Below are 26226 nucleotides of genomic sequence, written 5' to 3' on the forward strand. Positions count from 1 at the left end.
CGGGGTAGTGAATTTATTGTAAATATATATATATATATATATATATATATATATATATATATATATATATATTTGTCAAAATTATTATTTGTTTTAATATTGTTAGTCCTTTTAACTCTAGTATGTATAGTGTAATATTATGTATTTCATCCACTATTTTATTTTTTCACTGAGCTTTCCAAAATTAAGAAATTTGTGACCATTAATAAAATATTTTCAATATTGCAGTCTGGATGTACTCTATCTGCCTTTTGAATACTGTATATTTGCAAAAAGCTTTGATGTACTGCTTTTTGCATACTTTGTAGAAAGGAAGTAAAAGCCTACTTACATGGAAGAGTACCTATGAAGTCTTAAGATGTTCTCTAGGTAGGAAGCTAGTTAGATTTGGACCAAAACGAGGCACATCTGAGTTTAGTTTCAGCACTCTGCTGTGGACCATCTCTCCTGGTAAATCCCTTTATCATCATGACAACTTGTTCCGCCTGGGCAACCATTGGCGCCTAGTTGAACAGATTATGGCTCATAAAGGGGGCAAATCTAATGGATCGGGCACAGTACTGAGTGACGCCAACAACAGAGCCCATACCAGCACACTCTGTGTGTGTGTGTGTGTGTGTGTGTGTGTGTGTATCAATAATTCACATCGTGACCCTCTGTGGATGTGTGTTCTTGGCTCGTGGCACTGAGAGAATTTACAGCCTGGCTTAGAGAGAGAGTTTAAGAGGCCCTAGACCAGCAGCGTCAGCCCCTCAGTCCAATAAAAGAGCCAGAGAGCGAAACACAGACACACACAGGATATCCTCTATGGCACGCATGCTTTGGAGAGAATTCACCTCACAGCTGATAGAAATGTCTGTTTGGTGCTAGAAAACATGTACATGTGACCGAATGTTCTGTCCAATAGGCTGCATCAGCAGCTGTGATTTAACACAGGATTTGTGGAGCTTTATATGCTCTACAAGTCTCTTTCACAGGACTCGTGTCAGGGCTTTAACACACCACTCTACACAAGCTGTCATGACTTCGGTCTGATCAGCAGTGTTTTGTTGTGTTTGACAGTTCACCATGTGCTCATTGTCTTTGCCACTCCCTCCCCATCGTTATCCTAATTTCTACCTCAGCTGCTGTCACACCTGTGACTTGTTCATTCCTTAACTCTCCCTCTTTTTAAGCCCCCCCCCCCATCCGTGTGTAGTCTGTTGTCCGACCGTTGTGGTGTAATGAGCTACACTCTGTGACCTATAGTTAGTCTTGTCGTGTCTTGCTGTGTTTTCTTAGGCTCCAAGTTCAGTCTAGTGATTTCTGTTCACCTTCTCTGCTGCTTGCTCTCAGCCACCTGTTTCAGCAGTCTTCGGTTCTCTAGTTCCTGCCCTGATATCGCCACAATACTCATTGTCCTACAAGAGACTTGGACCCTTAGTGCTGTACTCCATCTGATGTTGCGTCGGCTCTGACGTTGAGACTGTGTGCCCTGGTCCTCATCAATTACTTTGCCTGGTGGAGGGGCTGGAGGCTCATGTGACTCTACCCCTTATCCTTCCCCTAATCTCGGCCTCAGCTGAGGGGTGCTTGAGACTTTAAATAAATTTTAGTTGTACCTGCAAATTGAATCCGTGTGTCTCCCTGACACAAGCATCACATACTGCTTGACCTTTACATGAAAGCATTGATGAAGGGCAATGGTTGCAAGGTTTGTTTTTTTAAACCCAAGTCATGCATCCATACATTGTGTACTGGGGAATATATTTAGTGAAAAGGAAGAGCTTAGTGATACAAACCAAACCGAGTGGCCAACTAGAGTTTTGGAACATGTTCTGGTGACACTTGGAGCTCTTCTTGTTGTCTGTTGTGAAACAGTTTGCGATTAAACATTAAACTAAGCCTAATGCATGTATATAGGATATTATAAGTGCTTGTTTTCTGCTTTACAGGGATGACACGTTCTCTGACTCTCTGAGCCAGAAGGCAGACAGTGAGGCCAGCAGTGGACATGCAGGAGAGGAGAAATGCTCCAGCAGAGACATCGGATCTCCAACAGACAGCAGATTACCTGATTCCTACATCAGCAGGTGAGTGAAAACATCCCAGAATTCCCCTCGCTTCGAGCACTGCAAGACATTGAGGGAATTCAGTTAAAGTAACAAGCAGTTCACTGACAAACAAATACCCTACAAGTAACAAGAACAAAGAAAGAAATACCCAGAGGTCCCAGTTGGGGTTTTCTTCTTGAAGTTTATTACATCTAGTCTTTATTTTTGCATTGTGTTGATTCGACCTCATATTCATTTACTCACTCCCTCGTTTGTTTTTCTATCCCACTGTGTCGTACAGCTCCGTTTCCTGCCTCTTAAATCTTTCAGTGCATTTGTCTTTATTTAGATGTTCTCCTCTTTCCATAAGTGCGTTTATCAAACATACTTTCTTGTGGCTGAGGATAACCTCCTCTGCAACTGTAAACCCAATGACATTATGGCAATCAAATCATAAAGTGGTGGTCTCCAAAGACAAATATTCGCTTAGATATGTCGGCACTATTCCTTACAGAGGAGGCGAGTGCTCAAACACAAGCTCAGTATTTGTTTACCCTGACTTTGCCAGAATATCTGGATAAGCAGTGTGCTAGTGTACTGCTGTGTGATAACAGACCTATATTCAGACGGAGTGTTAAATGCTTCTCAGTATGTATTTGAATAATTTTTAGTTGTTCTAAAGCAGCTTTATACTGTATGCTTTTCCTTAAAAATGACCAGTTCACCATGTTTTCATGATTTGACTCTCATTTCATGTTTGTCTTGCATCATGCAGCAGTGCACCATTGAGTTGCTTCATGTTTTAATGTAGTGCAGGTCGCCCCCTGCTGGACGAATACTTCTAATACTTCAGATAAAATAACACTCAGATTCATTTCATTTCTTTCTGTTTACTTTGATCATTAACAGCAGCACAGTTATGTTATTAATGAACTCACAATTTAGCATGACATTACTGATTGCCATCCATCACGGACTGTCAAAATGATTATGCAAGCATTACAAGAGCTCATTAAGCTCAAGTTAAGAGGCATCTCATGGTTAAACAGTTATGATAGAAATACTATGTCTTTCTAATTGATCATTTATAGATGTTTCTTAAAACATTCTTACCGGATAGTTACAGACTAGTTGTTTTAAATCTTCCTAAACTGTCATGAGCAACTGTCATCTCCACTAGTAGCCTAATTTTAATATACTATCACTATTTTGGAATAACTTTTATTTTATATTTTATATTTTTTATATATTTATATTTTTAATTGTATTAAAAATTTTAGTTATTGTGAATGCTTTTACTATTTTCATTAGCTTTTTAAATATGTAAATTTAGCTTTAATTTATTTTTACATTTAATTTTAGCTTTAATTTATTTTTAAATTTAATTTACATTTTTATATTTTTATCTAATATTTGCATTTATATATATACAGTCGTGGCCAAAAGTTTTGAGAATTACATAAATATAGTTAATAATAGTAATAATAATAATAGTTTTCAAAAAGTTTGCTGCTAAACTGCTTTTAGATCTTTGTTTCAGTTGTTTCTGTGATGTACTGAAATATAATTACAAGCACTTCTTATGTTTCAAAGGATTTTATCGACAATTACATGACATTTATGCAAAGAGTCAGTATTTGCAGTGTTGGCCCTTCTTTTTCAGGACCTCTGCAATTCGACTGGGCATGCTCTCAATCAACTTCTGGGCCAAATCCTGAATGATAGCAACCCATTCTTTCATAATCACTTCTTGGAGTTTGTCAGAATTAGTGGGTTTTTGTTTGTCCACCCGCCTCTTGAGGATTGACCACAAGTTCTCGATGGGATTAAGATCTGGGGAGTTTCCAGGCCATGGACCCAAAATTTCAACATTCTGGTCCCCGAGCCACTTAGTTATCACTTTTGCCTTATGGCACGGTGCTCCATCGTGCTGGAAAATGCATTGTTCTTCACCAAACTGTTGTTGAATTGTTGGAAGAAGTTGCTGTTGGAGGGTGTTTTGGTACCATTCTTTATTCATGGCTGTGTTTTTGGCAGAATTGTGAGTTAGCCCACTCCCTTGGATGAGAAGCAACCCCACACATGAATGGTGTCAGGATGCTTTACTGTTGGCATGGCACAGGACTGATGGTAGCGCTCCCCTTTCCTTCTCCGGACAAGCCTTTTTCCAGATGCCCCAAACAATCGGAAAGGGGCTTCATCGGAGAATATGACTTTGCCCCAGTCCTCAGCAGTCCATTCACTATACTTTCTGCAGAAGATCAATCTGTCCCTGATGTTTTTTTTGGAGAGAAGTGGCTTCTTTGCTGCCCTTCTTGACACCAGGCCATCTTCCAAAAGTCTTCGCCTCACTGTGCGTGCAGATGCGCTCACACCTGACTGCTGCCATTCCTGAGCAAGCTCTGCACTGGTGGCACTCCGATCCCGCAGCTGATCCCGCAGCTGAATCCTCTTTAGGAGACGATCCTGGCGCTTGCTGGACTTTCTTGGACGCCCTGAAGCCTTCTTTACAAGAATTGAACCTCTTTCCTTGAAGTTCATGATGATCCTATAAATTGTTGATTTAGGTGCAATCTTAGTAGCCACAATATCCTTGCCTGTGAAGCCATTTTTATGCAACGCAATGATGGCTGCACGTGTTTCTTTGCAGGTCACCATGGTTAACAATGGAAGAACAATGATTTCAAGCATCACCCTCCTTTTAACATGTCAAGTCTGCCATTCTAACCCAATCAGCCTGACATAATGATGTCCAGCCTTGTGCTCGTCAACATTCTCACCTGAGTTAACAAGACGATTACTGAAATGATCTCAGCAGGTCCTTTAATGACAGCAATGAAATGCAGTGGAAAGGTTTTTTTGGGATTAAGTTCATTTCCATGGCAAAGAAGTACTATGCAATTCATCTGATCACTCTTCATAACATTCTGGAGTATATGCAAATTGCTATTATAAAAACTTAAGCAGCAACTTTTCCAATTTCCAATATTTATGTAATTCTCAAAACTTTTGGCCACGACTGTGTGTGTGTGTGTGTGTGTGTGTGTGTGTGTGTGTGTTTTAGTGATTTTACTAACATATTTCACTTTGTTGTTTTTTGTTTTATTTTGAATTGAGCTTTATTCAATTATCAGTTTTTTTATGCTTTTAATTAACAATAACAACATTGCTTTCCACCATCTTCCATTTATTTTGTGTTTTAGATGTTCTGGAAGTAACTTAAGTCATTCTAGGTTTTTTTGTGCTAAAGTATTGCGTGATCTAAAAAGGCACAATTAAATAATATTTTTCCCTATATATTCACATAAATTGTCAAAAGTATAGCCTGATCGGAAATTAAACTTCACTGACACTGTTGTGTTCTTTATAAACACATATACTCAAAAAATATTAATAATAATGTTAGAGACAAAACTGTTCATATTGATATTTGCCTTTAAAAACTCCCTTTGGTTCCTATATTTTAATCCTGACATGAGGCTTCTCTCAGAGGAAGCTCTTTGAGTAAATACTTCATTATGACTCCTGCTAAGCTGTTTCCTGTCAGGCCTCTTGTCATGAATATGCAGAGTAGGTCTTGCCACAGATACTCTTGAGATAATGCTGATGCTAATTAAGAATAAATGCTGAAGGTTAGCACACTTAATGTTGCCAAATGCAGCACGTGATGACCAGCAATATTTTGGAACTACATCAACCACTTAATGTGAAGCTAACAGTATCCGCAGTCATCTCCAAACCTCTCACAAAAGTTATAAAAATAGATTCATTGCACACTTTAACGTGTCACATTTCCTGCTTTATTTAGCAGGCACAGGAAGAGAAGTGACCCCCCGACCCGCAGGCCTCCAGCTCGCCCAACCGATGCCCACTGCTTGGTCCACCCCTCCCAGAGCCATCACGGCAGTCACGGCAACCCAGATTTGGGATCCCCAGTGATGGGCCACTACAGTCCGCGGGACCTGCTGAGAGGAAGAGGACACATGCCCATGGATAGTCCCGAGAGACGCCGACGGACCGGTCATGGCAGCCTGACCAACATCAGCCGACACGAGTCCGTGAAAAAGATGGAGAGCCCTCCCATCCGTAGGTCCACGTCTTCGGGCCAGTACACAAGCTTCTCCGAGCCTCACGGCAAGAGTCTGGATCCAGAAAGCATCGCACAGGTCAGCGGGAGGCGAGCGACGACGCCCCTCACACCATGCGCTGCAGGCCCAGCCCTGTAACATAGTCAGTTACTGCCTCCTGTTACTAATGACTAATGCATATCTGCAACGGTCTCATTTATGAAACACGAGCATTGAAAATATGTAAATCACTCAAAATTCAGTTCAAATCTGCCGTAAGCCAGTGATTTTGACCCTTTAGGACTCTAAGCCGCCCATCTGGCCAAGACAGTGTCTGAAGGCTGACCATTTAGGCTTGTTTTCAAACTTTAGGTACAGAAATAATTTTAGCGCAGTTCATTTTGGGATCGTTTCAGAAACCGAATGATCTTTAGGGTTCTCATTCTTTTTAACAATCAATTCCATACATTTTTACAGCCAAAGACTAAGTAAAATCATTGAAATAATTCTACACAGTAAAATATCTGGGAAAAAAATGTATTATAGAAATATTATTGTCATTATAATATTTTATTATTATTTTATTAATAATTCCTCAATTATTATTATTTTAAATCTAGACTTTGACCCAAAACTTTTGGTTCTTACATAATTTTTGAAGCCGGTTTTGTAATATTTTATTTTTTTGATTGATTATCCCTAGTAAATTTACATGTTTTCATTCATTTATGATTACTGAATTTAAAAAATAATAATAAAATAAAAATACTTTTGCTCAGAAAGAGTGATTTGTACATAATAAAGATTTTAAAGATGAAATGAATTAGAGACATGTATCATGAATTTATAGTATTTAATTTTATTAAAACATTTTTTTTTTTTTAATTTCTCTATTCCTAATTTTGCAAGGCCTCGGAAGACCTGGTTATTAAATAAAAATCAATTGTTGATGTTATTTAAAATAAACATTTGTAGCTGTTTTTGAAAGTGTCTTATTTTCATATTATTTTTAACTCTTGAAAATTTGCTGAGGCACCTTAAATGAGAATGACTTACAAACAGTTCACACAAATTCATTCGGCTTGTGTTTCATGAATAAGGCTTATTTTTATAATTCAAATATTTCAAAATATGTTTTTTTTTAGTTAATATCTAGCACCCCACCCCCACCTAAAACTACTTAATAACTCGCCACTGGTTCACATTTTCAGTGACTCTTTAATAACTATCTCATGCATTGTTTCACTTATACATCAGCTTTGTTTAATACTAACAATCTGACCATTTCATGAACACATATTTGATCTCAGTAGACGTGATTCATCATGTTGTCTGCTTGTCTTGTCATTTGTTTATTGTTCTAATTCTGACCAACTACATGCTCTAAAATTCTCTGTTTCTTTCTTGAAGGACATAGAGGAGACGATGAACACTGCTCTAAATGAGCTGAAGGAGCTCGAGCGGCAGAGTTCTGCGAAACACGCCCCTGACGTGGTGCTGGACACCCTGGAGCAGATGAAGAACGCTCCCACACCGGCCAGCTCCACGGAGTCCCTGAGCCAACTCCACGGCCTCCTGCTGCGGCCCGCCGTCACGGAGCCGCCCATGCGCCGCAGCACCAGCTCCTCCAGCGATACCATGAGCACCTTCAAGCCCGCTGTGGCCCCGCGCATGGGTGTGCAGCTCAAGCCCCCCGCCCTGCGGCCCAAACCCATGGTGGCCGTACCCAAGACTGGAGCAGCGCAGCATCCAGCGGCCCCTCCAGAGGATCCACTGGACAAATCCTGCACCATGTGATACATTGTGGGCGAAACGTTTAGGGACAAAGAGGACCGTGGCAGTCAGAGCCAGATTTATAGTGGAATTTATTCCCAATGAACATGGTTCTTAATTTTTTGCAACATTTCATTCAGAGAGTGGACTCAAGCAAATATAGATAACTAAGGATACTAGAAATATGTTACTGTGGTTAATGAGGTGATAGTAGTTAGTGTGTATACAATTCCAACACTATTAAAGGGATTATTAATAAACTAGAATAACATCGGTCACTAAGCATGGTTCTGAGGAAGAGTAGAGTTAGTTAAACAGGTGTTTACTATTTCAGAGATTACATTTTCTCCGTTTACTCGATTCCAACAAACATTTTTAGATTTTCTAGACACCTGCAACTAACGGAAAGCAGTTTATTTGTTCTCAAATACTGTTTGCCTGCTTGTCTGACACTTCGTTTTTCCCCGCAATACTCTGTGTGAATAGATTAAGGAGTTGTGTTGAAGATATTAAAGAAAGCAACAAATCAATACAGCTTCCTGCGTTATGTTGTTAGGGTGACTTTTTTTGTTTCAGTAGTTTACATCCACTAGAATAACAGCTAAATGTGAAATATAAAGAAACTAAGCAGGGTCTTTGGTTTCTCTGTTTACAGCATTAGGATTGTGGGAAATGTGTCTCAGAGTGATTTCTAGTCTGGACTCTTTGTGGAATGTTGACGTTGGAAACGCACTGCCATATAAGGGCGTGTGATGTCACATCTTCTGCCCGTCCGGATTGGCTCTCGGTGTTAACATTTAAAGTTGTATCAGCAAGGCTTTACTTTGAATATTATATTTTTGATAGTAATATTTGAATATACAGTATGCCCAGGGAGTTTGCGTAAACCACATCCGCTTACGTTGAAGAAACATTTTCCTAGTTTTTCTTGACTTCTTATTTAGAAATATATATTGTGTATATAAATGTACATCCACTAAACCTTTTTTATTAATTTTGTCTTCACGTTCATTACTTTCTCCCAGGAACCAACTGCTCTCAATAAACAATATTTTTGTAGTATCTATCTGCTTAATTCGATGTAATCTGTGAATAGTCAAGTCTAGCTGCCCAAAAAGTAAAGTTCTTCAAGCGCTGCATAGAGATCATGAATCTTTTCCTTGTCAGCTTAGCTGTCTAAAACGCTTGCTTGGTTCTATCCTATAAGCATGAATGATAATCCTCTTAGTTTTCATATGCAAGTACTTTTCTAGTAACTTTTGAGGCAATATTTCTTGTTGGTTTACCAAACAAGGGAATGATGCCAATAGCCATGGACTCAGAGACTGTTACTGCAGTGCTTTCATGGGATAGTGCTTGAGGCCCATTAACCCTTCGTAATAATGTCACACACAGCACCACACCCAAATTAAGTGTCACGCAAGGTACCCAAAGACAAAGAGTTATGTACAGCATCAGTCACTCGTGTATATTTGCACTACAAAATTAAAGATCTGGGATTTTGTATGCAGTATATCAATCTGACGTTATCTGTGCATTGACATTCACATTATTATGACAGTTTGACAATAGCTTTGTGTGTGTGTGTGTGCGCGTGTATATTTATATATATTATACAACAGTTTATTCATTATTAGGTAGGATATGCTATGTAATGTGATTGGGTGATGTTACGAAATTGAACAAAGGGGACAAACTGTACGTAACTTCAAGAAAATGAAAAGAAATGCCTGTTTTTAAACATGTAATTATAAGGCGCAAACTAAAGATTTATATTGAACGATATTACAAACAAGTTTTATTTTCTTTGATTTTTTTTTAAGAGTGTACATTATATGTAAGCCTTGAGAAATGTTCTCCCTGCAAAACTACACACAGTAGCAGAATCTCTGTACTTAATTGCTGTTATATCAGTGTGTCCATGTACATCTCTGTACTATGTACTTGTGAAAGTGCCTTTAAAAACTGTTTTAGAGGAACTTCATCCAAACGTCCTCTGTGCTGTGGCATTCTTATTTCAGATCCAGTATAATGAGTTGCTAGGATTACGGTAAATAAATTATTACTAACGTTGTTCTGTTTATTAAGTTGTTAGAATGATCAAATAATAAAGATACTGCTTATCCATTGTGACATTGCACTTTTATGTGAGACTGTATATATGGCATGTAACATCCTAACAAGTTGTAGAGCTCTTGGGGGACTGCGCCATCTTTCTAATAAAGAATATAGTTTGGTCAGTTCACTAAGGTGTTGGCTTGTGTCTACTCAGTGTTTTTTTTTTTTGAGAATGGTAAGATTGTATGTGATGAGATGATGACGTCTTCACCATGTGATGCTTTCTCTGTAGCTTGAAATGTAAAGACAGACAGCAACTGAATGAAATGAATTCACAGTCTGGGTTTGATTATTTTCCAAGTGTCATAGCCAATGAGGAAAGAGGATAAAAGCATTTAAAAAACAATATCTGTTGAAACATGGTTGCTCCAAACAACCTTTGTTATGGCTTTTTTTTTTAACCCTATACACCTTAGCATTTACTATTTGAAATCAAGCTGACAGTCAATAACTGACTTATTAATACTATAATAGTCAGATTGTACTTTTAATCACAACTCTTGTGTTATGATTTCATGCTAAATAAAAATAAGAGCTCCTATTTTGTCCTTTGTTTTGTGGCCAGGCCCCAATCACTCTCTTCCTTTACTTACAACTCGCAGTACTCTTTCCTTTGACTTTTCTTGTTCTTGTCGTTGTTGTTCATTTTGTTATCAATTACCAAATACAATTGAGATATGAAATAAAGGGAGAGAGAAATAAACGTAATTTTTCCCCATTATCTGGTCTGAAATAGACTTGGTATCATAATGGACTTGGTTAACCTAAATAAAACTTGGGATGGTTTAATTTGTATAAGGTTTTTTTTTTTGCAATTGAAAGAAGGAAAATTCTTTACCTCAGAACTAATAAGGAGGGAAAAAAACTACAATTGACCAACGAGTTTTACATGTTTGCCTTTCAGGTTTAAGATAATTTTGAGTTACAGTTGTAGCAACTAGTATCTGCCATGGTGGTCTATTTTATGGTTTCCTGGAGAAGCAGGCAGGAGAGGGCGCCAAAGACCAGCATCCGTTTCGCTTTCGTTTCCGTTTAAATGCCTCAAACCATCGGCTGAATTCAAGAAAAGTGAAAACCACTTACTGTCGTTGACGGCATCGAAAATGAACATCGTCTCTAGACACATATTCACCTTTATCTGCAAACACGAGGGCTGCACGGACTATGGTAAAGTCGAGAGGGATTTGCGGCTGAGTATCACGGTTGCGGATCAGGTTTTGTCTCGGGTGCTCGATGATCACCAGAGGTTTGTTATAGTTCAGGATGAAGACGCGAATCCCAGAAGCTCCATACCAGACAGAGACAGTCTGATCTTAGCCAAAACCTCACTGCGACTGTGTAAACATGACAAATGTTCAGGGTGTGAAGACCTACACTTGTGCAGGTACTTTGTGTGTGGAAATTGCAGATTTGGGTAAGTAAACTTTGAGTTTAGGCCAGTTGTTAAAATGATACCGAATACGGTCATTTAGCATTTAATTAAAGACAGTAAGGTATTGGAAGTCTTTTTGTGACATTTATTCAGCTTTTGTGTTTATGTTAGTACAAGGCCTTGCTTATTTGTTTTTTACTAGTAAGAGATTCAGTAGAGACTAGTAGCTTTAAAGCTGCAGTCGCTAACTTTCGACGCTCTAACGGTTAATATTATTAACTTAATAAACAGAACTGCTTGCGTCTTGCGGAAGAACATTGTAGCCGGAGCTTCTTCTCTCTGTTTATGTCTATGAAGAATCACGCGCCTGAACCTAAGTTAACTTCCGGTCTGTGTTGTGTGCCTTCTACAAACGCAGTTAAAGTCAAGGTGATGAGTAGACTAAAGTTGGGGTCAGGTGGTTGTGCTGCGGGATGTGTTTCCCATACATTTTCCCATACATTTTCCCATAGATTTAACAACTGTTCCACCTGACGACCATTGTTAGTCATGACATTGCAAATTTTGTCAATAAATTTTAGTATTCCATTTGTTGTTGGTGACTATTTCCAAAGTCCTTTCAGGCAAGTCGTGCCACTCGGCCGCCATCTTGGCAACGCCTCCAGGCAGCTATTTCAGACTAACAAGACCAGCTCCTATCTAAATGAATGGGCAGAGAGTCAGAACTGTGCTTTCACTGGTCACCGGGACATAAAAACAGCATGTATAGAAACAAAAGTGAAATATGATAAAAATCGCTGAAAAAAATTTATGACTTTGCCCCAAAATAAGGTTTAAAACGCCTTTTTCCTCACAGGTTATACCTTTACTACGCATGCGCAAGGGTTCCTCAACTGTGCGCATACGTCAGTGGAACCAGACGATAGGCTTAAATGTTTCCCGGCTTTACTGTTAAAAGCAGATGATTGACTTTCCAGCGGGAGGGGCGGGACAAGTGCACACAACCGCCATCTTTGCCGTTATGGGTTTGCCATAATATAGTTGGATTGAGGAAGTGACATGTCTCTTATAAACTGTCTCTGCTATTTACGTTACACTAGTAACTATTCATTAAAGGGATACTCCACCCCAAAATGAAAATTCTGTCATTAATCACTTACCCCCATGTCGTTCCAAACCTGTAAAAGCTTCGTTTGTATTCAGAACACAATTTAAAATATTTTGGATGAAAACCAGGAGGCTTATGACTGTCCCATAGACTGCCCAGTAAATTACATTGTCATAGTCCAGAAAATTATAAAAAAGCATCATCGGAATAGTCCGTCTGCCATCAGTGGTACAACCACTGATGGATGAATGACCATCACCTTCAGCTTAACCTTACGAAGACAGAACTCCTGGTGATTCCAGCTAACCCATTGCTTCATCACAACTTCTCTATACAGCTGGGCTCATCAACCATTACTCCTTCGAGGACAGCTAGAAACCTAGGAGTTGTGATGGATCATCAGTTAAGCTTCACAGACCACATTGCTACAACTACCCGGTCCTGCAGGTTTGCCTTATACAACATTAGGAAGATTAGACCCTTCCTGTCAGAGCAAGCAACCCAACTTCTTGTCCAAGCTCTTGTTCTCTCCAGACTGGACTATTGTAATGCTCTCCTGGCGGGCCTTCCTGCATGTACTGTCAAGCCTCTGCAATTGATTCAGAATGCAGCAGCGAGGGTTGTCTTCAATGAGCCAAAGAAAGCTCACGTTACTCCGCTCCTCATCAGGTTACACTGGCTACCAGTAGCTGCTCGCATCAAATTCAAGGTACTGATGCTAGCCTACAAGACGACCACTGGCACGGCACCAACTTACCTAAACTCATTGGTTAAATCTTATGTGCCCTCCAGAAGTTTGCGCTCTGCAAGTGATCGACGCCTTGTGGTACCATCCCAAAGAAGTTCAAAATCACTCTCAAGGACCTTTTCCTGGACTGTCCCCAGCTGGTGGAATGACCTCCCAATCTCAATTCGTACAGCTGAGTCTTTACTCATTTTCAAGAAACAGCTAAAGACTCATCTTTTTCGCCTGCACTTAACCAACTAACACTAGCACTTTTCCTTTTCTTGTCTTTTAATTAAAAAAAAAAAAAAAAAAAAAAAAAAAAAAAAAAAAACCTACCTATGCGTTCTATACTAGACTAACTGAGACTTGTCATGGCACTTGTATACTGTTGTTGTTCTCTTGTTGACCTGACTGCTTCTGTTGTTCTCATTTGTAAGTCGCTTTGGATAAAAGCGTCTGCTAAATGATTAAATGTAAATGTAAATGTACAACCATAACGATATGAAGTGACGAGAATACTTTTTTTTATTCAAAATATCTTAAATTTTGTTTTGAAGACGAACAAAGCTTTTAATGCATTTGGAACGACATGGGGGTAAGTGATTAATGACAATGTTCATTTTGGGGTGGAATATGCCTTTAAATTATTAATTTAAACTAATATTTAGTTTAAGAACTAGTAAAATCAGAATAGGTACCAGCAATAATTGTAATACATTGTACATACTAAGTGTATTCAGTTAATAATTAATATTTACACAATGGTTGCTTAGTAGGACAAAATTCCAGGTTGTTGAAAATTACACAATGGTATAAAACCTCTACCTTTGATATATGGATGATTCTATGATCTGTGTATGATAGAACACACGATTAAACCTTTTTAATTTTCATTATTTGTCATTCGTAGGATAAAGTGCAAAAATCCCCATGACTTGACATCAGCACATAATTCTGACCTCCTGGAGAAACATGATCTTCACGGCCTTTCGCATTCAGAGTTGTTTCAACTTCTGCTTCAGAACGACCCCTCGTTACTTCCAGAGGTCAATATCTATTAAACAGGTTTGCTAGTTATCTCATGATTCATTCAGATGACTCTTGGAAAGTCATGTCAGACTCCGGACAGCATTTGAAGCTGACTTTAAAACATCTAGATTGTATAAAAATTAACTTTTCACCCATATAAGCATGTCTCACTCTGAATAAGAAGGAAAGTATTTGCAGAAGCTGCTCAGACTATATGTGTGTTTAACCACTTCTGCAGCCTGTGTCAATTATTAGATTTTTTTTAAGAACTGGGTGAACTATTCCTTTTAATATAATAATCTTCTTATAATTTGTAATGTCATTTGTACATTTTACAAAGTGTGACTCCTGACGTTGTGATGTCTAGGTGTGCCCCCATTACAACAAGGGAAATGGCGAATATGGCAGCTGTAAATATAAGACATCCTGTACCAACCTGCACCTCTGCCTACACTTCCTGCAGGACGACTGTAAGTTTGGAGCAGTTTGCAAAAGGGCCCACTGCTTCGATGCAAATGCTCAGAAAATCCTGAACGCCCGAGGACTCAGTCCAGAAAACACGCGAAAACTCCACAGGCTTTACAAGACCAAATTACTGATTGCTTCTTCAGCTTTCAAGAAGAGTGAGAAAGGTGAATGAAAGAAAGAGAGGCACTGATTTAGTTAATTTAGCACATTATTTTGCACTGAACAAAATAGCTGTAGATTACTGCTGTGCTTATTTAGATTTTCTCCCCCATGTCTCATTTCATTCTGTTTTCTATCTGGACAGTAGCTCTACCTGCAGTGAAAGGACGCACCAGACACAAATCCAGTAGCTCCGTCAGTGAAGCGGATCACAATGAAATCTGTCTCTTTTTCATACGCACTGGATGTAGTTTCAAAGGTGATGTCATTGAATAAGCAAACCGCAAACAAGGTTCTCAACCTCGTGATTCGTAATAGAAAATACATGTATGGTGTATTTAAAAAAATATATTGATCAACATTAACCAACTATGCTGTGAACCTAATTTTATAGTTTTAAAGTCTATATATGAATTATACAGGTTATTTTGTGCTTTACATATGCTTAAATACACCAGTGCTTTTGGCAACCTGAGTTTGAAGGTCTGATTCTGTTCCCCTTTCTACTTCCTTCCTGTCCTCCTCGCTCACTGTTCTGTCTAATGAAGGCAAATATTCCCCAAAAGTAATAACTTACAAAATATATCTGAAATGTATGCTGTAATGTGACCTGAATGGAAAAGTGAACTCACAAGTGGTAAATATGAAGAAGTATCATTGAGCTGGTATCAAAACAGCTGGTACCATTTTCAAGCATTTTTCATGGTTATGTAAAATATGTGACTTGAAATGAAATTAATGTAAACAAAAATAAAATAAAACTTGAAATGATTAGATAAAGTTGAATTAAAATTAAAGTGAAAATATTAATTTTGTTATAGGAGGGCATGGAGGCACAATAACTATGGTATCTAAAAATGCAAACAACAATGGTTGAGGACCTGTTTAATTTAAGCAAGAAACATTTTTTTTAAGTGTGTTTTCTTTACCATCCCATTATTTATGTTCCTCTAGACAAGTGTGCCCGTTTTCACCACCATCTACCCTATAAATGGCAGATATTACAGAAGGATGGGATTACGTGGGGAGACTTGCCAAATGAAGAGGAGATTGAGAAGGCGTACTGCAGTCCAGCTAATGTTTTGTGGTATAAATACTCATATAAATATACTCAGTGGTCTTTTAATGGGTTTTCAGATAGCATTCATATTGCAAATCTATCATTCCATCACATCCTAAAGATGCCACTGCAGAATTGCACTGTCAGCTGTGATTAATCAATTCTGTGAGCAAGTGTCCAATAAGAGGAACAGTTACTGGGGGAAAAAGCCCAAGAGTTGGTATTCAGCTGGTCAAGTGATCTCAATATGTAAATTTAACATGCTTTTATTAGGTTATTGATGTGATGTGTATGGAAGCATATGGGTAGCAATATTCAATTTGGGATGTAATATGCAAAATGACAATGCAATATGTAAAATGACAATGCATTTATGTATTTACATTTACATTTTCCAATACATTTGTGCAACAACGTTCATTTTCATTTTGCACCAAACGTTGCACAAATTTTGAATTTGGAAAATGTAAATGTAAATACAGAAATGCATTGTCATTTTACATATTGCATTGTCATTTTGCATATTACATCCCAAATTGAATATTGCTACCCATATGCTTCCATAGATGTGAGTATACATAATTTTAAATGTAATATGCAATATTTAACTGTATTATTAGGGGGGGGGGGGGCATTTAATGCACCATTAAATATTTGTATTAGCATGTGTATCTGAAGTGGCCAGTAATTGTATAGTGGCTTGTCTCACCGTTTTCTACTCCTGTTGTGTTTCTCCATGTTGCAGTATTACTGAGAGCAGCACAGGGCACCAAGTAGTGGACTTTATGTCAATGACATGTGGAGTGTCAGATGTGCGTCGGCTGTCCACAGCGTCTTCTCTCACTAAACCTCCTCACTTCATTCTGACCACTGAATGGATCTGGTACTGGAGGAATGACAAAGGAGGTTGGACAGAGTATGGCAAAGGGGTCAGTGATATTTTCAACATAATACCTCTCAGAAGCAATTCCAGAACCTGAGTTTGAAAAATCATCTGTGATGTTACATTTAACATGACGTAGAATAGCAATTATTGGTCAATATATTATACAAAAAAAATCAGTTAACTTTTAACAACATTTCACCACCGTCATTGTTTGAATCTTACAGGAAGATTCTAAACTCGTGGCGTCAGTCACTTCAGAAGATCTTGAGAAACAGTACCTGGCTGACAATGAAAAGGAAATCTCATTCACTTCACAGAACCATAAATACATCCTCAAATTTAAAGGTACTTTTACTGTTAACGAAAACATTTTTTTTTCTTTCGTGAAATAGATGAAAAACTTAAATGAACTTTAGAAATGTTGCTTTTGCAACATTAAACAAACTAATTTTCATTTTTTTATTATTTAAACTACCGTATTTTCCGGACTATAAGTCACACTTTTTAGTACAACTTAGTTTGGCTGGTCCTGCGACTAATAGTCAGGTGCGACTTATTTATCAAAATTAATTTGACAAGAACCGAGAGAAATGAACCAAGAGAAAACATTACCGTCTACAGCCGCGAGAGGGCGCTCTATGCTGCTCAGTGCTCCTGTAGTCTACACTGAAGACATAGAGCGCCCTCTCGCGGCTGTAGACGGTAATGTTTTCTCTTGGTTCTAAATAAATGCGACTTATAGTCCAGTGCGACTTATATATGTTTTTTCCCTCGTCATGACATATTTTTGGACTGATGCGACTTATACTCAGGTGCGACTTATAGTCCGAAAAATACGGTAAACTAAACTAAAAATAAATTGAAGCTAAATTATAATTTTTTTAAAAAAAAAAGTCAAAAGCACGTAAAATTATGGCATATCATTTTTTTAAGAGATGCGCCAGCAAAATCTGAAGCACAAAACTGAAAGGGACGTTAGAAGGAGGCCACGTTTTATTTCTGCCCAAGATGTCAAGAGCAAAATCAAGGGGTATGATGTACAGTACTGTTCCATTTGTCCATTATATGCTCACATATTAAATAGGATTTATTAGTTGTTCAGTGCACTTTAGTGTATTGTGTTTTAATTAGAAGTGAGTCTCCAGACAGCTCAGCATCTTCTTCTGTGGAAGTTCCACCTTACTGGGACAAAGGAGCTCTTGATAACTTCACCTACAAGGTACATATTCCAATCACATTGACGACAGGGAGGTCAAGTAGTTATTAAGCACTTTGGAAATTAGGGTTATGGATGAAGATCATTACTTCTACTCTTACTGTTTAACAGTTTATCCAAAGGATCTTAATTAGGAACATCACAAAGTTTATTCATATGTTGGAAAGCATCAGGCACCTGTAGTATCTGTAACATAACAGTACTGAATTTCTGAAACGAAACCGGTTTGTTTCCTGACTTTCCTCAGACTGTCCCTCTACAAAGCTCTTCCAAAGAATACCAAAGGGTGAGCTCAATGTTTAGTAGAACACTGCCCAGAAGCATCATTCACAACATTGAAAGAGTGCAGAATCTCTCTCTCTGGAAGGTCTTTCAGTGGTACGTTTTCTCGTATTTCACTACTAGAAAAACAACAAAAGCATGACTTTACAGGAAGAAAGTTTATTTGCACAAGGCCGTTACATGCAGTTCTTTACCTATACTATGTATCTTTTTGATATTCAAACAAATGATGCCAGAGCTTTTGTCAGAACTACCTTGACTTTTCTGAGCCATTCTAGTGAGTGTGTGACTATGAAGTCAGTTCTTCTCAAGATCACACAGATGTAGTTCAACACTTTAATTGTGCGATGAGAAAGTAAATAAATACTTAATCTGAAAATAATAAAATTATTACTAATTTGAGACATTATTATAAATGTAATAATATTTAATATGAATATATTTAATTATAAATACATTATATAAAATGTATTATGCATAACGGTACATCAAATTATGTATTTTTAAATAGTACTATTATTTATAAGTCTGGTTTAAATGCATTTAATACATAAATACACTGTATATTGTACGTTGTACACTTATTAATAAATATTTACACTTTTAGCAGATACTTATAATTAGTATTTTGAATATGGTACACTCTATTTATTGATCTGATGAATCCATTATACCATGTTTTCTTTCCAAGGCAAAAAGAACAGATGAATAAGAGAAATGGAGGGAGTGCAGTTGACCAGCGTTACCTTTTCCATGGTACAGATGAGTCTCTTATAGCAGCAATTTGTGAGCAAAACTTTGACTGGAGGATCTGTGGAAGTCACGGGACACTTTATGGGAAAGGTATTTACATATTTATATAACAGTATTTACATATCTGTATAACAGTTCTTGTCATGTAGCCTACATTCAAAGAGTTATTATTGAATGCTTTCCCAAATATTGGATATTTTTGAATGTGTTTATTTTTTTGTGTACAGGCAGCTATTTTGCCAGAGATGCTTCATACTCTGACAGATATGCAAAATCCAGGAACGGCAGGACCAAGAAGATGTTCGTGGCACTGGTGCTGGTGGGAAACTTCGCAAGGGGTAACAATACTTTGGTCCGTCCTCCACAGAAACCCAACACTCAAAGCTTTTATGACAGCTGTGTTGACAATGAGGCTAACCCAGCCATTTTTGTTGTGTTCGAGAAATTCCAGATCTATCCTGAGTACATCATTGAATACTCTTAATTTGTCTAGTAAAGGTCTCCTTGTCTACATATTTCTTGAAAGTCCTGTTACATAGATGATTTATGTTAACATCACTGAACATAACCAAAATCTACAACTCTTGGGCATCTTCTTTCAAGTAAAATTTGTAGGGATTATGTAATGGGTAACTGTGTGTTCTCATAATTAATTTTACTAAGAAATCCTCTGTGACATTCCACTGTGCAGTAAAAATGGTAAATACAAAATAGCAGGATTTTATGTAGAGGTCTTTATGTATTATCTGCAGTGATTGTATTTCATTGTTGGCTATGACACTGAATTTTATAGCCAAAAGCTTACCACTTACTACTGTATCAATCAATAAATAATCCATTTTATTGCACTAGATAAAAACACAGTATGAAAAGTATATGATTTAGTTACAGTTGTATGAATACTGAGCATTACTCATGCCCATTTAGATTAAATAATTCATGTTTAATGTATTTTATTGTTGAATGAGGTTCATGAAATTAAAGTACTGATACTGTAACAAACTACTGTTTTCATTATTGTAAAAAAAAAAAGTTAAGTTATTTATAAGTTGGATAAAGTGAGTTAAACTCCTACATGATTTAAAAAAAATCCATTTTGTTTTACGACAATAATAATAATCAGATTAGTCAAAAAACAAACAAACAACAAAACAAAAATGGCTACTTCTAATGAATGTGCTAAAAAAAAAGACTAGGGTGGATGTCTACAACTTAAATATCGGTCAGTTTATTTTTCACAAAAAGTTATCATCTATGTTCAGACTCTGAGAACATGAAATATAGTGTAAGAGTCGTATGGATCAGTTCTATAAAGACATCCACCTTCTGTGTTTTGTCTAAGTACAGTAGATAAAAACAAAAGTTTCTGGGTGAACTATCCCTTTAAATAGATATCAGTCTTTCAGCTAGTGTTTGACTTTGAACCTTTGCTTACTGTTTACACCCTTCACATTCCTGGACCTTTGGAAATAGACTGATATGCAAAGTACAGCACAGCTATAAACAATACAGTTTGACAAACAACTAGGAATGATTTGCAGCACTTAATACCCCCCCAAAAATCGCAGATTTTGAAGGCAAAAGAAAGCAGGACATCACAGTTTTTCTCAGTCACTTTGGTGCATTTCTCAAATCAGAAATGAAATTCTCAAAACTACTTGTACAACCTCCGCATCATCTAGTCATTTATACACATCACAAAACCAGTTTCTCATTCTTTTGAACAAGTTGCGATTGCTTTTGTACATTCATGCAATTGATTACGCACATTTATCTGCCGTTTCCTACATTATCAGTTGCTAATGTCATGTCGCTCAAAATGTATTCTACAGTTTTCTGTGCAATAGTCTTATCGCTCAAAACATCTAGTCTTTAGTCCATCGTATAAGTCATTAAATGCAAAATGGTTAATCTAGTTGTCATAAACTGCCAAGCACACTTTTTATTTTTACAAATTATTATTACTTTTATTTGGCATGAATTGTGCAAGTGAATCTAATGAAGAGAATGTAGATGATGAACCAATGATAAACCATTTCTCTGAAATAGCTCAAAGGTTCATCTCATGAATCTTCAGTTAGAAAGCATATACTGTATAGACAGAGGACAACATAAGAGTTACAAATTCAGAAAATTGACTTATTTTCATTTGTTTCCTTTTCTATATCACAATGATATTGTAAAGGTTATTTATTTATATATTTTTTTACATTTATTTAATCAGACCACTAGCAGACCTGACGTGTTCATTGACACAGATATTTATTTTTGAGAGATGAACTAAAGATTTTGAGCAAGAGATTGTCTTTTGCAGGTAATCCATGGTGTTTTGCTATTTGTACGAGATGTTTTGAGAAATGCACTTACTGTTTTGCAAATCTCAAGGATGATTCGAGTAATGTACCAAAGCGAATGAGAAAAACTGTAACCAGGAAATCACAGTTATTGTGAATTCTCTAGTCACTAGTGGATAAACTGAGAAGGGAAGTCTTGGAAAACTTAAAAAATTGTTCTTCTGTTAATCAAACCTCTAAAAGCCCTGTGGTTTAGAACTTCCGAAATCATCACTTTTATACATTCCTTTGATGTGTGAATCTAAGATGCTTGATATCAAATGAAATGTTTAATTGAAGATGACTACATATATTCTGACTGATAAACCATTTATTATGTAATACTTCTGATTTCAAATCATTTAGAGTTTATTCAGTTCAAACCCTGAGTAAACAATCACATTGCAAGCACAAACTGTACACCCAAATCTTAAAAATCACATAATTCTGGAACTTCATTGTGGTTTAATGTAATACAAAATGCCAAATATTCATCAGAAGTTCAAATATCTTGCTGGCAATAAGGCAAGACGTGTCCAATCCCATTCCCTTCTATCAAATCATTTACATCGAAATCAAACCTGATTTTCTTCCATATAATTAGTTGTATTTACATTTAAGGGACTTACATTTCATTGGATTCCGTAACAAAATGTGCATATGTGCTGATGGTCATCAGGATGGTTTCTTAAAGAAATAATGATTACTCTATAGTGCTGTTCTGAGGTGAGAAATATAAAGGCTGATAGTGTTCACTAGAATAATGTCCACAGTATGTACTGTGTGATGCATTGCTCTGTGTACATCTGTGCCTTAGTTGTAAATTAATAGTGTTGAATTGCATTTCATTTAAATGAGTAGCACAGATACATATGATTTAGTTGTCCGGTAATTCCAGAACAATAGTTTAAAATCAGTTAAGAATCAGACTGTCCAGCTGACAACTAAAACTCCATCAGGACTCATCCTCAGAATTCTCCCTCTTGGCAATTTTCACCAAAATACCATTCTTGGGTCCGAGGGTGGTGTGTGACTTCAACTCCAGAGGAACCTGTGTGACATAAATAGAAAATGCAAACCTTATCTCAGGAAATCTCCACATTTGTGGAAAACAGATTCTTTATGCAAACTACAGCTGCAGTTTTTCAGTGTGACAATAACGAACCTCAGTGTCCTCGCAGGCCATCACGTTAAACCGCCTAAATATGTGAAGCAGAGCCATTTTAATCTCCAGCTGAGCCAATCTCATTCCCACACAGCTGCGTGGCCCCGCTCCAAACGGCAGATACACAAACGGGTGCCGGCTGGCCTTGGCTTCTGGAGTGAACCTGAGACAAATACCGAGTTCATTGTGAGCACATCACACAGGAGGCATGCAAACATCCACAGAGTAGATTTGAAAAAACTACAAGATGACCTCCAGCAGGTCACTGGTGTGAATGTCTCTGACCAAACAATCAGAAACCGACTTCATGAGGCTGGCCTGAGGGCCTGACGTCCTCTAGTGGGCCTTGTGCTCGCTGTGTTTTATAAAGTGCTTTATGATTGATTGATTGATAGAATCATGATCTACAGTAACTGTTCTGCTTTGAAAGACAGTTCACCTCTCCGGGATGAATTTCTCAGGTTCGGTCCAGTGCTCTGGGTCATAGTGAAGGTAACCTGCAGCTATTTCCAGAGATGATCCTTTAGGCAGAAGCTGGCCGTTCACCACAGTGTCTTGATCAACATCGCGTGCAACACTGTGACGAAATACACAAAATCCAAGATTCACTCTGGGGAAAAAGTGCAATGCAGTCTAACACCTAAAACCATTTTGCTTTATTTCTAATAGATGTGTTTCCAAGTAATTAAAGCGTAGAAATGTGTAAGAGCTGTAAGAGTGTTATTAAAATTCTTGCATGCTTTTGGTTCTTTGCATGTGATTGAACCGGTTATGAAGTAATAGCTGTCATACCTGAATGCTGGTGGGTAGAGTCTGAGGGCCTCGCATATAACCATATCTAAATACTTCAGCTCTTGGACATTAGAGTAATCTGCAGTCCCCTAAAACAAAGAATCAAACATTGAAAAATGACAACAGCAATGTTTACAGTTACTATATATGGCCAGTAGGTGGCAGCACAGCAGCATTCATTTTTTAGGTTTACAGCACAATCCATTCTTCTCAACATAAAATGGCTTTAAAAAAAGAAAAAAAAGAAAAAAAAAAAAAAATTATATATATATATATATATATAAATCTAAACAAATCCATTTTGTACTATGATTGTTTTATAGTTGTCTTTATGATCAATATTTTTAATGTCTTTTGAAAATGAGCAGATCGCAAATCAATTTAACTGCATATACAGTATATGGATATACATATATATACACACAAAATATCCTTTGCTTGAACTGAAATGGAAGCAGATGCAGCCCAGCAGGCAGTGCTAAGCAGTCTATCACTGCATGGCTCTGTGAAAATAGGGGTCAGGCATTGAACACGCATCCGTACAGTTCTGCCCACATCCTCTGCCTCCGAGGCCCCCAGACATGCAATGTGGGCATTATAAATGACTAGCTGCTCTCAAGTCGCTCTGTTCCACCAGTAAAAGCATCCGTTGCACAAATGAGAGGATGCAGTGGGGCGAGAAAAGGGGCAGATTCTGGCAAGCCCCCCTATTGTCTGGCAACACTGTCAGCTCTCGTCAGGTGTCACTGTGGTTCCAGTGTAGAGTGACATGGCAGTGATGAAAAACTGTGAGGGGCAGCACTTTGTCTCGCTGCAGCAGACGAGGTGGTTTGGATGGTGTAGTATGTGATGACCTTTGACAACAGACTCACCATGGACTGAGATTTTCTTTAACAGTAATACTGTAAAGTCTTGTAAGGTTTGTTTCTCACAGAAGGTGTTTAGTATTCAAATGCACTGCTTTTAATTGTTTTACTATTTAGACATGCACTAGACAAGTCCTTTGAGTGTTCTGTCACATCTCATGCATTCAAGAAGTTCAACTTTTAAAAAGTTGTCACAAGACCCTGTGCTCTTTTCCAATTGGCTGTGTTCACCCACACCGTTTTTTAACCAATGAATTGTTGTTGTTTGGAACTGTTGTTCCAAACCTTCGTTTATCTTGCATCGTGGTACTGTTGTTAATGCACGTCAAAGTCTGATGCGGAAGAGAAGAAATTGTTGAATAAAGTTATTTTTGTTTTAATTGCACACAAAAAGTATTCTCGTAGCTTCATAAAATTAAGGTTGAACCACTGATGTCACAGACTGTTTTAACCATGTCCTTACTACCTTTCTGGGCCTCAAACATGTCAGTTCCATTGCTGGGTCAGAAAGCACTTGGATTTCATCAAAAAAATCTTATTTTGTGTTGAAGATTAACGAAGGTCTTACGAGTTTGGAACGACATGAGGGTGAATAATTAATGACAGAATTTATTAAGAGTGAATTATCCCTTAAAGTTGCGGCACTATTTACTGATAGTTGCAAAATCACAAATTGTTTTGAGAAAAATAAAGTTTTACATTTGCACAATCAGAAGTTTCGTGTAAGGCTGAAAATGTTAGCTGAAACTGAAGCTTCTGCAGTTAAAGATGTGCCAAAATTTCACGAACGAAAATCCAATCGTTTCATAGCTGCATGATCAGGAATTTTGCCTGAAGCTGGAAAAAAGCTCCAGATGCAGATTTCGCTTGTGTTCGAGTTGGTCATGCGACAATAGTGTAATATTATTATTATTATTATTATTATTACTATTATATTAGTTTTCTATAATAAATATCCAGATATATTAAGGTCCGTCCCTCCTTAAATGTAAATTAATGGGATTGTTTTGCTCAGTAACGTAATAGCAATCTCTCTGTAATAAGCTGCATGATTTAAGATATCAGTTATGTTCGTAGCACAAACTGGAAGTTACTGACGTTTGCCTTCACAAAGAATACTAACAATTGACTTAACTATGGTGACCATGGAGTAAGAATTTTTTTTAAGAATAGCAGCACAGCATATCTAACATATTTTACTCCATCTCTGCCCAAAACTACAGTGCGATCAATATTTACATTTCTATGCCATAAAAAAGCTTTTTTGATTCTTTTGGCACGGCTCTGTGTTATTTCAATCATTTATTTGAGAGAACGTGAACTATTCACCGTATCTCTGCAGAAAGGACAGACCCTCTGTTTATTCTGACTCGCAGCCTCAAGTATGACTAAATTTAACTCCGCTGAATGCACACTGATGCCTCTAAAATCACAAAGCAAGGTCAGACGGCCCTGTAGACAGGCTAGCCAATTTTTCATGTCTCGGTTGAGTCTCTTTTTTCATTCTTTTTTATGCTTTCATCAAAAAAACAAACAAAAGCCCAGTGCAAAAATGGATGGATTGTGCACAATTTTGCTATAATGCATGTGCAATACCTTCCTGTATGAGCCTGAATGCTACTTTATGAACAACTGATCAGAGACTGCAGGCAATTTTGGGTCTGAAGTGGTCAAATGAAGAGCTCGGATGAACCCAGTACATAGAAAAAGAATATGTCAGACAGGGTAAAATCGGTCTGCTTTGATCTTGCGAGCATTTTATTTCTGGTTTAATAAGTGTCCTAAATCTTGTTTGTGGACCAACACTTGGCTAAGCTACTGTAATAAGATCACACATCATAAAGCTCATGGTGAAGAAACAAGGCATTCTGGAACTAAAATATAGCAAAAGCAACTTCAATCCTTGTCTAAATATGTTTACAGTCCCCCTCGCCCTCAAACACGTTGATTATTGGCCCTCTTTTAGAGTTCAAGATGTGCTTCAGATGTTACCGTGTTTTTAAATTCACAACAGACGCG

General features: G+C 37.5%; 3 protein-coding genes across 9 annotated transcripts in view; 2 read left to right on the forward strand and 1 right to left on the reverse strand.

The window, feature by feature from the left end:
• The window catches only part of LOC132101645 (SLIT-ROBO Rho GTPase-activating protein 1-like), a 114287-nt gene extending 104169 nt beyond the window's left edge, over positions 1-10118 (forward strand). For 2 of the 3 annotated variants that reach the window (XM_059506731.1, XM_059506732.1), the window contains exons 20-22: positions 1935-2072; positions 5842-6199; positions 7511-10118. In XM_059506731.1, coding sequence (XP_059362714.1) covers positions 1935-2072; positions 5842-6199; positions 7511-7897 — 883 coding nt within the window. In that variant the 3' untranslated portion in view covers positions 7898-10118. Of the gene's footprint in view, positions 1-1934; positions 2073-5841; positions 6264-7510 lie in introns of all 3 variants that reach the window. The other variant, XM_059506734.1, reaches the window with a different exon arrangement.
• Positions 10119-10978: 860 nt separating this feature from the next.
• Positions 10979-20053, forward strand: LOC132101646 (protein mono-ADP-ribosyltransferase PARP12-like). 4 transcript variants are annotated; one of them, XM_059506736.1, is made up of 12 exons: positions 10979-11405; positions 14109-14244; positions 14595-14859; positions 15003-15113; positions 15809-15941; positions 16660-16843; positions 17025-17145; positions 17734-17830; positions 17932-18019; positions 18264-18394; positions 18990-19141; positions 19279-20053. In XM_059506736.1, the coding sequence occupies exons 1-12, from the start codon at positions 11095-11097 to the stop codon at positions 19533-19535; spliced, it is 1986 nt and encodes a 661-aa protein (XP_059362719.1). In that variant the 5' UTR covers positions 10979-11094; the 3' UTR covers positions 19536-20053. The 4 variants fall into 4 exon arrangements, with proteins under 4 accessions (XP_059362719.1, XP_059362718.1, XP_059362720.1 ...); XM_059506735.1 differs by having other exon boundaries at positions 10980-11405; positions 15000-15113; XM_059506737.1 differs by having other exon boundaries at positions 11268-11405; positions 14109-14263; positions 15000-15113.
• Positions 20054-21697: 1644 nt separating this feature from the next.
• The window catches only part of LOC132101647 (thromboxane-A synthase-like), a 62186-nt gene continuing 57657 nt past the window's right edge, over positions 21698-26226 (reverse strand). For both annotated transcript variants that reach the window (XM_059506739.1, XM_059506740.1), the window contains exons 11-14: positions 23342-23430; positions 22989-23126; positions 22550-22712; positions 21698-22435 (exon numbers count right to left, since the gene is read on the reverse strand). In XM_059506739.1, the coding sequence (XP_059362722.1) occupies positions 22340-22435; positions 22550-22712; positions 22989-23126; positions 23342-23430 (486 nt within the window). In that variant the 3' untranslated portion in view covers positions 21698-22339. The remainder of the gene's footprint in view (positions 22436-22549; positions 22713-22988; positions 23127-23341; positions 23431-26226) is intronic.

Source organism: Carassius carassius, chromosome 23, assembly GCF_963082965.1.
Source record: "Carassius carassius chromosome 23, fCarCar2.1, whole genome shotgun sequence".
In the NCBI taxonomy this organism is placed as follows: domain Eukaryota; kingdom Metazoa; phylum Chordata; class Actinopteri; order Cypriniformes; family Cyprinidae; genus Carassius; species Carassius carassius.